The sequence below is a fragment of the Heloderma suspectum genome, chromosome 7 (genome assembly GCF_057233095.1).
Source record: "Heloderma suspectum isolate Gila_16-S chromosome 7, 16-S_ref, whole genome shotgun sequence".
Lineage (NCBI taxonomy): Eukaryota > Metazoa > Chordata > Lepidosauria > Squamata > Helodermatidae > Heloderma > Heloderma suspectum.
The window spans coordinates 119,371,827-119,386,235 of NC_139464.1; the positions used below are offsets into that span (position 1 = coordinate 119,371,827).

Below are 14,409 nucleotides of genomic sequence, written 5' to 3' on the forward strand. Positions count from 1 at the left end.
ACCAGTACATTGCTGTGGCTAGAATTGTCCCTAGGTGGGTCAACTTTTCAGCTGACTGCTGTATCTGTGCCTTTAACGATAGTCTGAAGTGCAGAAATTCGCTTATCTCCATGCCATGGATTCACCTGCAAATCAAGAACAGACCAGCAAAGGGGTGTGTGTGTGCGCATTCTGGCCAGTTGGCAAACCTAATTATACTTGTTCTAGGAACAAATGAGTTTTCTGCATTTTCCCACTCGTATCTGTTTCTCAACTTAAGGGCTGGACCTGATCTTGTACAGAAACATTGTAGCCACGGGGGACAGGATGCAGTGAGTGCCAGACCCAGGGAGTCAAACGGTTACAGTGTTCTGTTTTAGTTCCAGTTGGGCTCAGCCAAAGTTGTCCCGGTTTCATTCTGGGTCAAGCCAACAAAGGTCAAGCACATCTGCGGCACCAGTTCAGTTTTGGTTCACATAAGAAAACTTAAATATGATTATTTGTTATGAGGATTTAATGTTCACTCTTCACTCATAAGCCTTTCAGAGTGGCTTACAATAACTGATTTGGATTACAGTGCTGATCAGTAAAACGACATAGAGCAAGTTGATAGGCCTAACTCAGTACAACTTGGGCCTTGTTTTCACTGAGGTGGTAAAACTGCGTCTGGGCTTAGGACTCCAGACTGCAGATGTGGGCTAACATGAAGAGAAAAAAAACCCTCGTAAAATAATTTGTTCAGTCATTCAGTCGTGTCCAACTCTTCATGACCCCATGGACCATAGCACGCCAGGCCTTCCTGTCCTCCGTTCTCTCCCGGAGTGTGCTCAAGTTCATCATAAAATAATTACCTCCACATAAAAAATGTGATGTCTGTGAGAAGTGTCCTAGCCTAGCCCTCTCCCTTACATGCTAGTTTTCTATATGCAAATTACATGCACATGCTTCTTGTATGGTAGAGGTGAGCAACATGCAGCCTGCAGGCCACATGCAGCCCCCCCGGCGCTTATTGCAGCCCCCACTGCGCCGCCTCTGAATTTGCTGCCAAAAATCAGCAGTGCAGCAGCAAAAAAAGGTCTGACTTTTCCATGTTTTCAGTAAAACAAGTAGCCATTTGCCACAAAAATTGAGTGGTGCAACAGCAAAACGGGTTGTTCTGGCCTTGTTCTAAAGGAAGCAAATTTGGTAGCAGGCCTGCAGCATCCCCTGGTGTGTTTGGGGTGGGGGCAAGGAATTGGCCCCTGGACATTGCCTACTCCTGTTGTCAGGGATGTCAATCTGTCATATGCACCCCTACCTGCAGACCAGAGTGGTACCGTCCAAATTCAGGTTTACCACCTCAGTGAGAACTAGCATTAATACAAATAATTACTTATGTTTATGTATGAAATAAGTAGAACTTGAACCTTCACTATTAGCTGCTGCGTTACTGTGCTTTGTCTGGGAAGTGGGGCAGAAGTATGTTTAATTTGTCCTATCTAATCAGAGTGAACCACATCGTTAATCTTTGCAGCAGATGCTTGTTTTGCCTTCTGTTTTCCAGCTCTTTTAAGAGGATAGAAGGGAAGATAGACCCTATGTATAAAAACATAACTCTCTCAGACAAGGGATTGCCAACTTTTGAACTGTTCCTGTAGCTCTCCCTTTAGCAGGGCCTGATCTGCAGCAATCAGAGGTGATAATATTTAGCTCCATGCCCTGAAAGTTGTCACCTGCTGATTTCTGCATAGCGATAGCGGACCTCTGTTAAAGGCACAGAAGCAGACGACACACTTTTTTGTGGTCACGTAGACATTACATTTCTGAGGCTGCACACTTTCCTGTTAGTAAGCCTCACTGAACGTAGGGATTACTCCCAGGCAAACATGCATAGGATTGCACTGTGAATGGGCTGCATATACACATTCTGAGCAGGCTGTAAATGCAAGTGCCCATAACTATATATCCAGCAAGGAGATGTTCACAGAATCATAGAATCGTAGGGTTGGAAGGGGCCTACAAGACCATTGAGTCTAACCCCCTGCTCAATGCAGGAAGCCTGATTCCCAGGCGGTCTCCCATCGAAGTACTAACCAGGGCTGACCCTGCTTAGCTTCCGAGATCAGATGAGATCAGGCATATCCAGCCCTTTGCTCAACGTCACAGAATGGTCTGGTTCACATGAAGGAGTTATCAGGGATTCCGTGGGATTCCCTTGCAAACGTTACACACTCTGAGCTGTCATGGGGTGCTTGTACTTTAGGCCCACAACTCTTACAGCCTCAGTCTGCCAGCTTAGCTGCACCCTGGTGAGAGCTGCTTCTCACTCTTGTGATTTCATACACACAGGTCCTCACGCGTGTATGATCAGGTGTGTGCTTTGTCATTTGAGAGCAGCCAAGCTACTGTCCTCATTTGGCCTAGATCAGGATGCAGAAGCAGGAATCTGCTTGCATAGCCATGCATCAAAGAGCCCCTACAGTGGTTAACAATATAGAATTACTTTCAAAGAGCGCATAGCAACTTCAAAATACATTTTTTAAATGCCAGTCAAATTACAGTAAGAGCAGCAAAAGAAAAGAAGGCATCATCTGTATCTGCTACTTCAATCTGCACATGCTTGGGCCCAATCTACACAGGGGGCTGAGCAAAGGGCTGGATGTGCCTGATCTTGGAAGCTAAGCAGGGTCAGCCCTGGTTAGTACTCGGATGGGAGACCGCCTGGGAATCAGGCTTCCTGCACTGAGCAAGGCGTTGGACTTGATGGTCTTGGAGGCCCCTTCCAACCCTATCATTCTATGCTGAATGTGTCTGAATTGCAAGCAACTATTGCACAGTGATGTACAATGAAATCCACTGTGAGCTTAAGAGTTCTTAAATTGCTGGGTTGTTGTGTGTTTTTTAAAGGAACATACCTTTTTACTAATGGACCCGCTTCGGAGGCTACTGCAGAACAGTCTAACGCACAGCAAATTAACACAGCATATAACAGGCAGTGAGGACCCTTCGGCAAAGTATGCCAGAAGAAAGGTGTGCGTGCACGTGCATCCACTTACCTCATCACTTGGGGAATCATGGAATAGTAGGGTTGGGAGGGGCCTACAAGACCATCGAGTCCAGCCCCCTGCTCAAGGCAGGAATCCAAGTCAGAGCATCCCTGACAGGTGGCTGTCCAGCTTCATAGAATCACAGAATAGTAGGGTTGGAAGGCCTACAAGACCATCGAGTCCAACCCCCTGCTCAATTACCACTGAACTCAATGGGGCTTACTTCTGCATAAACATGTCTGGGACAGCATTGGTAGGCAGTGAGCCATCCTGTGAGAATAAGGTTGTGATAAGTATATCCCTATCTTCACCTCTGAAATGTAATTTCAGGTTATGTAATAACCTTCATAGGGGCTATGTCATTTCTTTCTTTTGAGCTGGTCTTATTCTGAGGAGTAACCTGAATCATATTTGTTTAGATTCTGTTGCGTGTTCAGTTTCATCAGAGACTTTCCAATGATGTTTCAAAAATTGTTCCACTTCAGGAGAAAAATTAAGGGAGCAATCCTATGGCCGCTTGTCAGCGGCTAGACGGCCACAGGATACGTCGGTTTCCGGGAACCAACCTTGGAGAACTGACCTTCCCCGTGTCCTGTGCTGCCTCACACGGAGCTCGGAACGGCCCCGCACACGGAACAGGAGTGCAGAGTGGCTAAAATGGGGCATTCTGGAGGGCGTTCCAGGATGAGGAGTGCAGAAATGCCGGTACGACACATCCTATGTGTTGTCTGGCAGCTGCTCCCGAAATTGGCTGTCTAGCTGCAAATGCAGGGTGGCTGAAGCACGGAGGGGACGATCCCCTCCGTGCTTCTCCTGCCCTGCATTGGATAGGTGGTCGCCTCCGAGTTCGGAGCCGGCCGCCTATCCCAGTAGGGTTGTGCCCTCCGGTGTTTAGATTCAGGTTTGACTCAAGTGGACGACGCTTGTTCTAGTGTGCCTTTTCCTCCGTTCCAAGTTGGATTTGGTGGGTGATGGAGTGGGGCTGGAGCCTGGCAAGGGAGGGGTTTGGGGGGGGGGAGTGAGTGAAAGGGGAAAAATCTCTTGCTAACCCCACCCAAACTCCAACTCCTGTCGCTACAAATGCCATTTCTCCACTCCCCTGTTTGGTAGCTGGTGGAAGACAGATTTGGCGTAGGGGTCTTCAGCTATTGCTCCCTAGGTTAACAATCTGGATTTATGGGCCAAATCAATACCACCTCTTGCAAAAACATCTCAGTGGTTAGTGTTCTCTCAGTTGTCATACAATACATTTGAGAAAACAAAAGCAAGTTCCTACACTTATCCAATAAAATCACTGTGTCCTTGTTTTCTAAGTGATAAAAATGATAATGACAGCTAAACCCCTGAGATAAGTGTTACAGCTGAGCCTGTAACTCATTCCCCCTCTGAAATGAACTTGTGTCTGGTGCACTGAAATATTTTTAGAATTCCACTGAAAAGCTTCTGTAAAGTATTTAAAACAAATGAAGTGGGTCTGGAAAGGCATTTATTCCTAACTGCAATATATAATACGTACTTTACAGGTATAGAATGCATTCCATAGCAGCCAAGTACTCTTAATATAGATTAGCATGTTTTTGTTCACAGAGGAAGGACAGGGTCAAGGATAGGTATATTTTATATGGTTTGCTTCGATTCTGTCTGGGCACAACACACGGGGAAATTCTACTGCATACGCCCTACTGAAATGAGTGGGGCCTGTGCAGCCGCACAGCAAAAGGGTTGGAGCACCTTCCCTATGAGGAAAGGCTAAAGTGTTTGGGGCTTTTTAGTCTAGGGGGGAAATGACTACGGCTGAACACGCACTAGTGCATATCCCCCATTCAGCTAAGCATCCACAGGATTGTGCTTCACACCTGCAACCTTATGCCGACTTCCCTGGGAATAAGCCCACGGAATAAATTGGGACTTCCTTCTGGGTAAACCCACCTAGGATCTGTTTTGAAAGGGATACGAGAGAGGTTTATATGAATTATGAATGGGAATAGACTGAAATGATTTCTCTCGCTCTCATAACTAGAAATCAGGGTCACCCAATGAAAGGGAAAGGCAATACGTTCAAGGAAAAAAGCAATTCTGCATAACGAGCTTACAATGTGCAGTAGCCAGTAGGTTTAGATGGCTTTTTAAGGGATTAGACTAGCCTTCCCCAAGCTGGTGCCCTCTAGATGTGTTGGACTACGATCCCCATGACTCCCAGCCAACACACCTAGAAGGTATCAGGTGGGGAAAAGCTGGATTAGACAAATTCATAAATTTATCAGTACCTATCAACCAGGATAGTGAAATGCAGCCCCATAAATGACAATGCTGGAGACAAACAGAGACACTCTGTTGCCCTTTTTGTCCTCCTTGTCAGCTTTCCAGAGACATCTGGCTGACCACATTTGTAAGGAGAATGCTGACCTAGGTGGACCTTTAGTCCAATCCAGCAGGGCTCTTCTTATGTTCACGTCCCCATGCATGTTGCCCTGTGTTGTTTTTTGTTTGTCTGTTGAATATTGATACATGTAATAGGTACTGTGTTGTGTCCAGCAAGTAATAAATGAATGCAGAAAGCACTTCTAGCTAGGATCCTGATATTGTAGACATGCATTTTTGCTTTTTTATAAATAAAAGTCAAATGTGAGGTCACACTTTCCCATCTTCTGTTTGTAAACGAAATCAAATTTCTCATTCATGGAGACAGTGAAGATGTCTTTCCACAGCCCAACTCGTCCTGAAATAGAGAAAGGGGGAGAGAGAAAAACCTCAAATTAGGCTGCTAATCATTGATATGATATGACAAGATCTTTAATAAAAATGGTACAGCCCATCCTGCAAAGTACTGCAGAATCCCCCACAAATTGCTCAGCCTGATAGTGTAATATAATTGCAAACTGCCTAATGCAGAGGCAGGCAACCGCTTGGCAATTAAACTGCCCTGGGCACCACCACAAAATGGGCGCACTGCAGAGGAAAGTGTTGGCCTGCAGCCACTTGTCATCTTCATTTCCTAAGGATGTCTCTGAGCCCCACGCATGGCCTGGGTGCATTCATGGGAAAAGAAGATCGGAGCAGCTAGGGGCCTTCACTTGTCTTTAAAGCAATCCCAGCTGCCAGTAAGAAATGCTGTTATTTAAAATAAAGAGAAATTAAAAGGTATGGGGTGGGACATCTCGATGGATGCTGAGAAAGGTGTCCAAGGGTGCAGGGATGTTGCCTATCCCTGGCCTGATGTTATAAGGGGCAAAATGTATTTGGGGAGAAGGCCTGCATTGCAACGTGGGAATTGCAACGTGTCTCTGGCACTCTGAACAAAGAGGCACACTGCACCCTCTCCAGGGGACCCCAATTAGTGGAGGCTGTGTTACCCGCTGTTAGCGGCAGTGGTGGGGCTTCAGTGCTGACTACAGTGCTGTCCCCAACTGCTTTATTAAATAGGAGAAAATGAGGGGGTAAATTAAAGGCTACCACTAAAATGTGTTACTCAGTGTTTAGGAAAAGGGCTAACCCCCTGCCTCCTGCTACCATGTTCCAGATTGAAAATCTCTTTACTTGGAGCTCAGTGGGAACCGTAGGGGCCTGAACCAACCCCTATCTGTCTATATATGCCCTACGCTCCCTTTCTTTCTGAAATACCAGAGTGAATGAATATATCGGAAGGAATACATTCTAGTCCTCAATGAAAAAACACTGTGTCAGACAAGTGTTGCAAGACTTAAACTCAAAAGTCTGGTTGGCTGCCCTCAAGACCTTGAAGATGCCTAGAGGAGCTTTCTAATGTGTGGCCTTTGTCTGAAAAAATAAGTCTGTCATTTCCAATTCTCTCTAGTAATCTTTTCGGGGCACATCATTGAGCTTTATGAATTAACCTAGACGCAAAGGGCTGGATGCGCCTGATCTCGGAAGCTAAGCAGGGTCAGCCCTGGTTAGTACTTGGATGGGAGACCGCCTGGGAATCAGGCTTCCTGCATTGAGCAGGGGGTTGGACTCGATGGTCTTGTAGGCCCCTTCCAACCCTATGATTCTATGATTCCTAACTGTATTCTTACTGATGAAGAGGTGGCATAGCACTGTGGCCAAGAGTGTGAGTCAGGAAGTCCCCAATTCAAATCTCAACTCAACCTTCAAAACATTGTGGTCTCAGGCAAGCCACCATTACTGAGTTTTCCCCATCTGCATTATGGAGATAATAAGGCTGGACTACCATACAGGGCTTGTAAAAAAAAATATGGAGATTAGGATAGCCTCCTTCTCAGGGTACCCATGGGAAGGAGTGGCCAAGAATCAAGGGGGCTGGCTATTTTCTGCTTGGCTTGAGAGATTTCCCATTCACTTTGCCTCACCATGTCCATCAGGGTCGACACCTGCAGGGAAATCCATGAATCTGAGAATGGAAGCCCTGTTGAAAGCATCTGGGTAAGGATAGAAGGAGAGAGAAACAAACGTGATGTTGTGGCAGTATACTACAGACTGCCTAGCCAACTGGCAGATATGGATGATGCTTTCCAAAAACAGATAACAAAACTTTCACAGAGGTGAGCCATAGTAGCCAAAACTTTCACAGAGGCAAGCCATCCAACTAGCCTAACATCTGCTGGAAGTCTAACTCTGCTAAGAATGAATGTCCAATACATTCCTGCCTTGCCTTGCTGACAATTTCATCTCTCAGAAGGTGGAAGAAGGAAGAAATGGGATCTTTGATTTAATCCTGACCAAAAACTGGTTGCTGAAATAAAAGTGGTGGGAATCAATGGGGAAAAGTGATTGCGTCATCCTGAAATTCACAATAGCAAGGGATGTGAAGCTGTGCAGAGTCGGGCATGTACCCTGGACTTTAGGAAAGCCCGTTTAGAACAGCTCAGAGAATACCAGATAGGATCCCATGCTAGAAATTCCAAAGAAGAAAAGAGATCATGAGGGATGGGGAATTCTGAGAAGTTAAATTACTGAAGGCACAATTAGAAACTATTCTCATGAGGAAAACAGGGAACATCTAAAGAAGCCAATGTGGCTGCACAGAGAGCACTCTAATGAACTGAGACTTTAAAAGGACATGTAGAGGAAATGGAAGGAGGGACATATAACCAAAAATGAGTACAGCAGAATTGCCCTGAATCTGCAAGGATGATGTCAGGAAAGCTAAGCCCCAGAATGAGCCGAGGCTCACAAGGGTTGCTCGAAAAAACAGCTGAAGGGGTTTCTTTGGCTATGTTTGGAGCAAGAAGAACAATAAGGAAGGAGGAGGTCCGCTGCTTGGGGAAGATGGTGAAGTGTCAACAGCGGCAGAAAAAAGGTAGAACTTCTGTTTCACCTCTTTCTTCTCCCACAATGGGAATTGTGTTGTGGGAATTGTGAGAACAGGAGAACAAATTATAGGTGTGGAGATGGTGAGAGGGCATCAGACTACTTTGAATGAGTTCAAAGTCTCTAGGGCCTGGAGAATTACATCCCAGAGCACTGCAGACATTTCAGATCCACTGTCTGCATTCTTTGAGAATTCTTGGAGAATGGGTGAAATGCTGGAGGACTGCAGGCAAATGTTATCCCTATCTTCAAATAGAGGGAAAGGGTGGGAAACTGCAGTTTGACATCGATACCAAGGACAATTCTAGAACCAAGGATTAAGCAGTCTGTCTGTGAGCATCTAGAAAAGGACACCTTGATTACTAGAAGCCAGCATGAGTTTGTCAGGAATAAGTCATGCCAGACCAATCTTGTTTTCTTTTTTGATAGTGTTACTAGTTTGTTAGATCATGGGGACACTGTGGACATAGTATATCATGATTTCAGCAAAGCGTTTGACAAAGTCTCTCGTAAGTCTCTCACGTGGGCCTGACAATACTAGGTTCCAGGTCTCTTAGTCGATCACAAGCTGAAAATGAGCCAGCAGTGCAACGTGACTGCTAAAAATAGCTAAGGCAATCTGAGGTTGCATTAACAGAAGCACAGTGTCCTGATTACAAGAAGTAATAGTTCCACTCTGTTCTGCACTGGAGTACTTCGCCCAGTTCTGGGCATCACATTTTAAGAAGGTCAAACTGGACCTTGACAATCCGGAGTGTGTCCAGAGAAGAGGAAGCAGGATGGGGTCTGGAAAGTCGCATGAGGAATGGTTAAAGAGAGAGAAAGGAGAAGATTATGGGGAGACATGTTAGCGGTCTTCAAGTATCTGAAGGGCTGTTGTGCAGAAGATGCAGCAGAGTTGTTCTCTGTTGCTCCCAAGGGCAGGACAGACCAGAACAAATGAGTAGAAAGGGCAAGGAACAGATTTTCGCTAAACATTAGGAAAAACTTCCTAATGGAAAGGATTGTTCGACAGTAGAACAGACTGCCTTGGGAGGTGGTGGGCTCTCTTTCATTGGGGGTATTTAAGCACAGGGTTGACAGCCATCTGTCAGGGACGCTCCAGATCCTGCACTGAGCAGGTGGCTGAACTAGAGGACCTCCAACATCCCTTCCAGGTCTAACATTCTGTGATTCTATGATCATGAGGCATCAGGCACAGCTTCCTATGACCAGCCAGGTGCCATCCTCACCCACCCACCAGGCTCTATCCCTGGCCTTCCAGGCACCACAACTCCTAGGCTCCACCCGCCACCCCAAGGTCTAAGCCTCTGGAAATCTGGCAGCCATAACTGAGATAAAGTGATGGTTGCCAGGTTTTGGAGCATTTGAAATGCATTAAGCCATGCATGCCACAAATGGACAAGAGCTCTGGAGGGTTCATGGACCTGGTTACAGCTGGTGTCAGACCAGCATTGTCACCTAGTTTTCTGGTGCTACATCATTACCTGCTTCCCAGCTCAGTCGGCTAAAAGCAAAACCACTTCAAGCCACAGTGGGCTACATATGTACACATTAGAGAGGCACTATCTCCTCCTTTGGATTTCACTTGCATCACATATGCCAAAACAGTAGGGATTGCCACAATGCTCTACAAATGCTAAGTATTGTTCTATTTTACTGGCACCCATTTTCTAGCCATGTTCATGGATAGCTGGTCAAAGAGTCACCCACCTGGGTTCATGGTTTGATTCATGAAACTGTGATTTGTGATGGGACATGGAGCAAATGTAAGGAACATGAGCTAACCAATGGCCCGTTTTCACAGCAACTGAGGGTTATCTTCTGAGTAAAGGTCAATGAGCTAAAAGGGAAAAATTAAAGACAACCAACATAAAGCAAAATAATAAAGAAAACGTAACTGATGAAAATTAAACACGGCTATGAACTAATATCATTACATTGTTACACTGGCCGCAGAATTTTAAATCACAGAACTAAATTTTCAAAAAGGAGGAAGAAAGGACATCTTGACATTCAGGTTGCATTTTGGAAAGAAAAAAAAAGGAAGTTCTTACAAATGCCGGAGAGCAAAACAAACACATTAAAACGGAGGAAAATGTGTAGCTAAAAACAGGCAGTGAACAAGTGCAACAGGTTTGATCAAATCCTGTGGGAGAAAACGTCTAGGCCACATGACGTTCACTGTGGAGGTGGGGGGTAAGGAGAGCCCAGCGTGGATGCACTAATGGCCACAAAGAGAACAGTGGGGACAGAAGCAAAAAGAAGCAAATAATTCGGCTTTACATAGACCTTCGACTGGAAACAGGTAAGAAGGTGGGACAGACAGAGCCATTATTACCGTGCCATGCACAGCCATCACACTACCATTTTTTGCAGGTGTTCATGGAGCAAAACAAATAGACGCACCCGACAGCGGCCAAACTGGAAGTGGCAGTAGCAATTCAGTGGTTTAAACATGGAACTGCCCCAGTCACACAGAAAGTGGGAGATGAAGTGGATAGAAAGTCCCATTTTAAAAGTAAAAGGGTACATGGGTCCGGGGAAATGCACTCTCGCTCCCACCCTTGGCTTATCTCCCTGTAGCCCCTCTCTCCAGGCACTCTTCCCCCCGCCAGGGCTCCAATGTCGCAAAGGAACCTGACTCAGAGGAAGTGTGGGGAAGGACGCCACTGTGGGGAAGGACGCCACTGTGGGGAAGGACGCCACTGGTAGCAGGAGGATTCAGTTCCCCTCAGCCATATGCCCCCACCCCTCTCTTTCGATGTGACTGCGACAGTCCACGACTTGCTTGGCCCTCTGTTATACTGCCTTCAGCATTCTGAAAAACCTCTTAGCTGCCTCCGGCCCAAGAGACTAGACTGCAAGACGCTCATTTTCCTTTGTCTCCAATAAACTACAATATTCAGCCTCATATTTCCTTGGCAGCCATTTGAAAAGCCAGATTATTTTGAGGCGGTCGATACATTCAGAAGAAACATGGGGTAGAGCGAAAAGCTAGCATGTCCCGGAACCATCCTGACGCAATAGCTTTCCAACATCGTGCCAGGTTTTGGATTTTTTATGCCGGGAATCATGGAAATGTGCAATCCCCTCCCCATCTGCATTCTGTCATGTTCCAGTCCCAGACAGAGTGTGCCACATCCTTCCAAATGTGTAGGTTAGAGCTTGGCCTTCACAATAACCCACTGACGGCAAATATGGCTGCAACACTCCCATCACAGGCTCTGTATCTGGAAGTGGCATGATTACTGATTGCCCACAAGACTCATGGGGTTTATAGTCCCCCTCTTCTGCTTTTACAAATACTTGCAATGTGTTTCACACACATACCCCTGCCAACGGGAAGGGCTTCCGTGTTGCAGCACTGGTCAATTAGCTGGTGGCAGTGTTCGACCATGGATTCCAACTGCGCTTTGTCATAAGAGATGCCCAAGAACCTCGCCAGTTGCTCGACCATCATTGCAAGGTCCTGCGAGGAAAGGTTAGATACATGTGCAGATAAAGCGACAAGCAGAAAGAGGGAGAGCTATGAGCAGCAAACCACCCTTGCAAGTAGCCACAAAAGCGGTTGTTGAGAACAACAGCTTCAAATCGACGTTACGGAATCATTTTTCACGTCCTAATTCAGACGGCAGAATGGCGGGAGACATCAGATGTAAGGATCTCTTGCAAATGGCTTGTAATAGCGTCGTGAGCATTTTGGAATATTTGCTTGCTAATGTAGGAAAATAATTACAGGCTAACTAGATACAAAAGCTTCAGCACATCTAGGCACCCCTTGCTGCAAGAGGAAACACCTGATGTCCAGATGGACACTACATGCGTGGATCCTACCACTAAACAGCCCCATTACGTTGCCCCTGCTCCATGCACAGTCACATAATTGGCAATAGCAATGGCCGTTTGCAGGGGAGGAGGTGGAACAAAGTCTGCCCAAAACAAATAATAGATGGTGTTGCCAGTAATCTGAGATGGGCCCTCTACACACAGCTCCACCCTCTGGATGGGGCCCTTTTTGTGTTGAGAACTGCATGCACGACAGCCCATTGCACTGCGTGAGCAAAGCTGGATCAGGATCAAACAGCATTTCTAAAATGTGCTTTCTTACTCTCTTTTGCTTTACTGCCAACTGCGTCTTCTAGCGAAGCACTGTACATCTGTTTCATTTTATTTATTGCATGTTTGTTTGTATAAACCAGTCCTAAGGCAGGCCCATAAATGCAAAATTAAAAACCCTTCAAATGACTATGAAACAAATGAAATAATCATTACACCAGAGGATGAAAGTTGAACCAAAGCAGAAGTCACAAGAATAACAAGACAACCTCAGCAGGTAAAAGCAAATTTAGATATAAAAGAGTGCAGCCTAAAAGTACAGTACAAAGCAAGGGAAAAGCGAAAACATATGTATGTGGTCTCTAAAACTTAACAAAGATACTCCAGAGAGGGAATTCCATACCTGGTGCCACCACTGAAAAGACACTGTTTCAATCAATTAAAGGCACAATCCTTTCGAGATCGTTACCAGCCTCCAAACTCGGAGACTGGTGACTATCCTATGCAGGGCGGCTGGAGCATGGAAGAGGTCCTTTTCTCTGTGCTCTGGCTGCCCTGCATTTTTGGCTAGATGCATGATTTTGTGCATCTAACCAGGGACGTCTGAGCAGGGGGGGACTGTGCAGTCTCCTCCCCTCCCCGCTCCCAGAAAGGACCAGCTGGAGCATGGAGAATTAGCTGGCGGGAGAGAACCGCACCGGCTACGAGGGGGTGGGGGAAGGGGGCGTGGTTTCTGGGAACTGAAAAATCCTACGGCACTCTAGACAGCATGTAGTGGCCATGGGATTGCTCTCTAAATCTTTTATTTCCTTTTGTTCGATTAATTTCTTCTCCTACAATTTAATACCCTGCCTCATTTCAGAAACAGACAGCTTACAATATAAATAAATATTACTGCAAGTCATAAATCCGCATCAAATGGTATCTGGCGTCATTAACCAAAACAAGAGGCGGGGACGGGGGATGACGACTTTAAACTCTCTGATCTTACCTTGTGCATATCTTCATACTTGAGAAAGAGTACATTGGAGTCCATATGATGTTGCCAAAATTCCTGCACATGTTCAAACCAGGAACCATATCCTACTGTGGAGACAGGAATTATAAGGGCTAATACACAAGGGTATTATGATATGGTATCATGATCGCTCAGAGTTTCTCTGGAAGACAAAAACTTATTTGAAATAAGTGCATCAAATCTGGTTGCACCGTTTTCTACACGTGGTTGATTTATTCCTCACAAAAACTGTAACTGGAGTGGGGAACGGGTACAATCCTTAAATATAAGCATAATCAGAGCAGTTCTTGCTTTGGGTAAGAAAATGACCCCCCTCCACTTCATCCACATATAGTAATAAACCCATTCTGCCCTATCTCCCCCCACTCCTTTTTTTTTTTGAGGGGAAAGAATCACAAAATTCATTGGCCATTCTGCCTGGGGATGATGGGAGTTGTAGTCAAAGACATCTGAAGGGCGCCGAATTGGGGAGGGCTGACACAGAGCATCCTTCTCAAAATCCCAGGTGTGTAGTGGAGGAAAAGGAAGCTTCTGCTCCTCTACCAGGTGTAGGCTAACGTCTATAGGTACAGTGTGTGTCTCAACTGGGCCTTTAAAAGCATAACCAGCAACACCATTTTATACTTTGTTGCTAGTAAGAGATGTAAAACGGGATTACAAGCATTATAGACAGGCTTAACGCTTCTTACACTTATCATTCATAAACCTCCGACAGAACTCTTGAAAGGTTCCTCTGTAGCTCATGGTCCGCAGGGAACGGTGGAACTGGAAATAAGACACTACCAGGTCTTTGGGATTGCGAGCCATGTATATTACCTAAGAACAGGAAAACGGTTAATCTCGCTGGGCGATTCTTTTTCTCCCCCCCCCGCTCCATTTCACAAAACATACAAACAACGCAACGCTACTTTAACTGTTACCTTGGAATCGCCACTGTGTAGGTCTGAAGGCAGAAAACGATATGGCAGGTGGCTTTTGATGAGGCGAGGAGAAGTCAGCTCCTATAAAATAAATGAAGGAAAATAAACAAATACTTAA

The 14,409-nt window shown here is 45.7% G+C and overlaps 1 protein-coding gene across 4 annotated transcripts in view; it reads right to left on the reverse strand.

Moving 5' to 3' along the window:
• Positions 1-4,470: 4,470 nt before the first annotated feature.
• SULT4A1 (sulfotransferase family 4A member 1) overlaps positions 4,471-14,409 on the reverse strand; it is a 31,046-nt gene continuing 21,107 nt past the window's right edge. Inside the window, exons 3-9 of one of the 4 annotated variants that reach the window (XR_014784581.1) lie at positions 14,292-14,372; positions 14,061-14,187; positions 13,345-13,439; positions 11,628-11,766; positions 10,008-10,137; positions 7,334-7,402; positions 4,474-5,724 (exon numbers count right to left, since the gene is read on the reverse strand). Coding sequence is in view for 2 of the 4 variants with exons in the window: in XM_084811857.1 (XP_084667983.1) it covers positions 5,612-5,724; positions 7,334-7,402; positions 11,628-11,766; positions 13,345-13,439; positions 14,061-14,187; positions 14,292-14,372 (624 nt within the window). In the remaining 2 variants the exon portion in view is untranslated. Of the gene's footprint in view, positions 5,725-7,333; positions 7,403-10,007; positions 10,138-11,627; positions 11,767-13,344; positions 13,440-14,060; positions 14,188-14,291; positions 14,373-14,409 lie in introns of all 4 variants that reach the window. The other 3 variants (XM_084811857.1, XR_014784582.1, XM_084811858.1) reach the window with 3 other exon arrangements.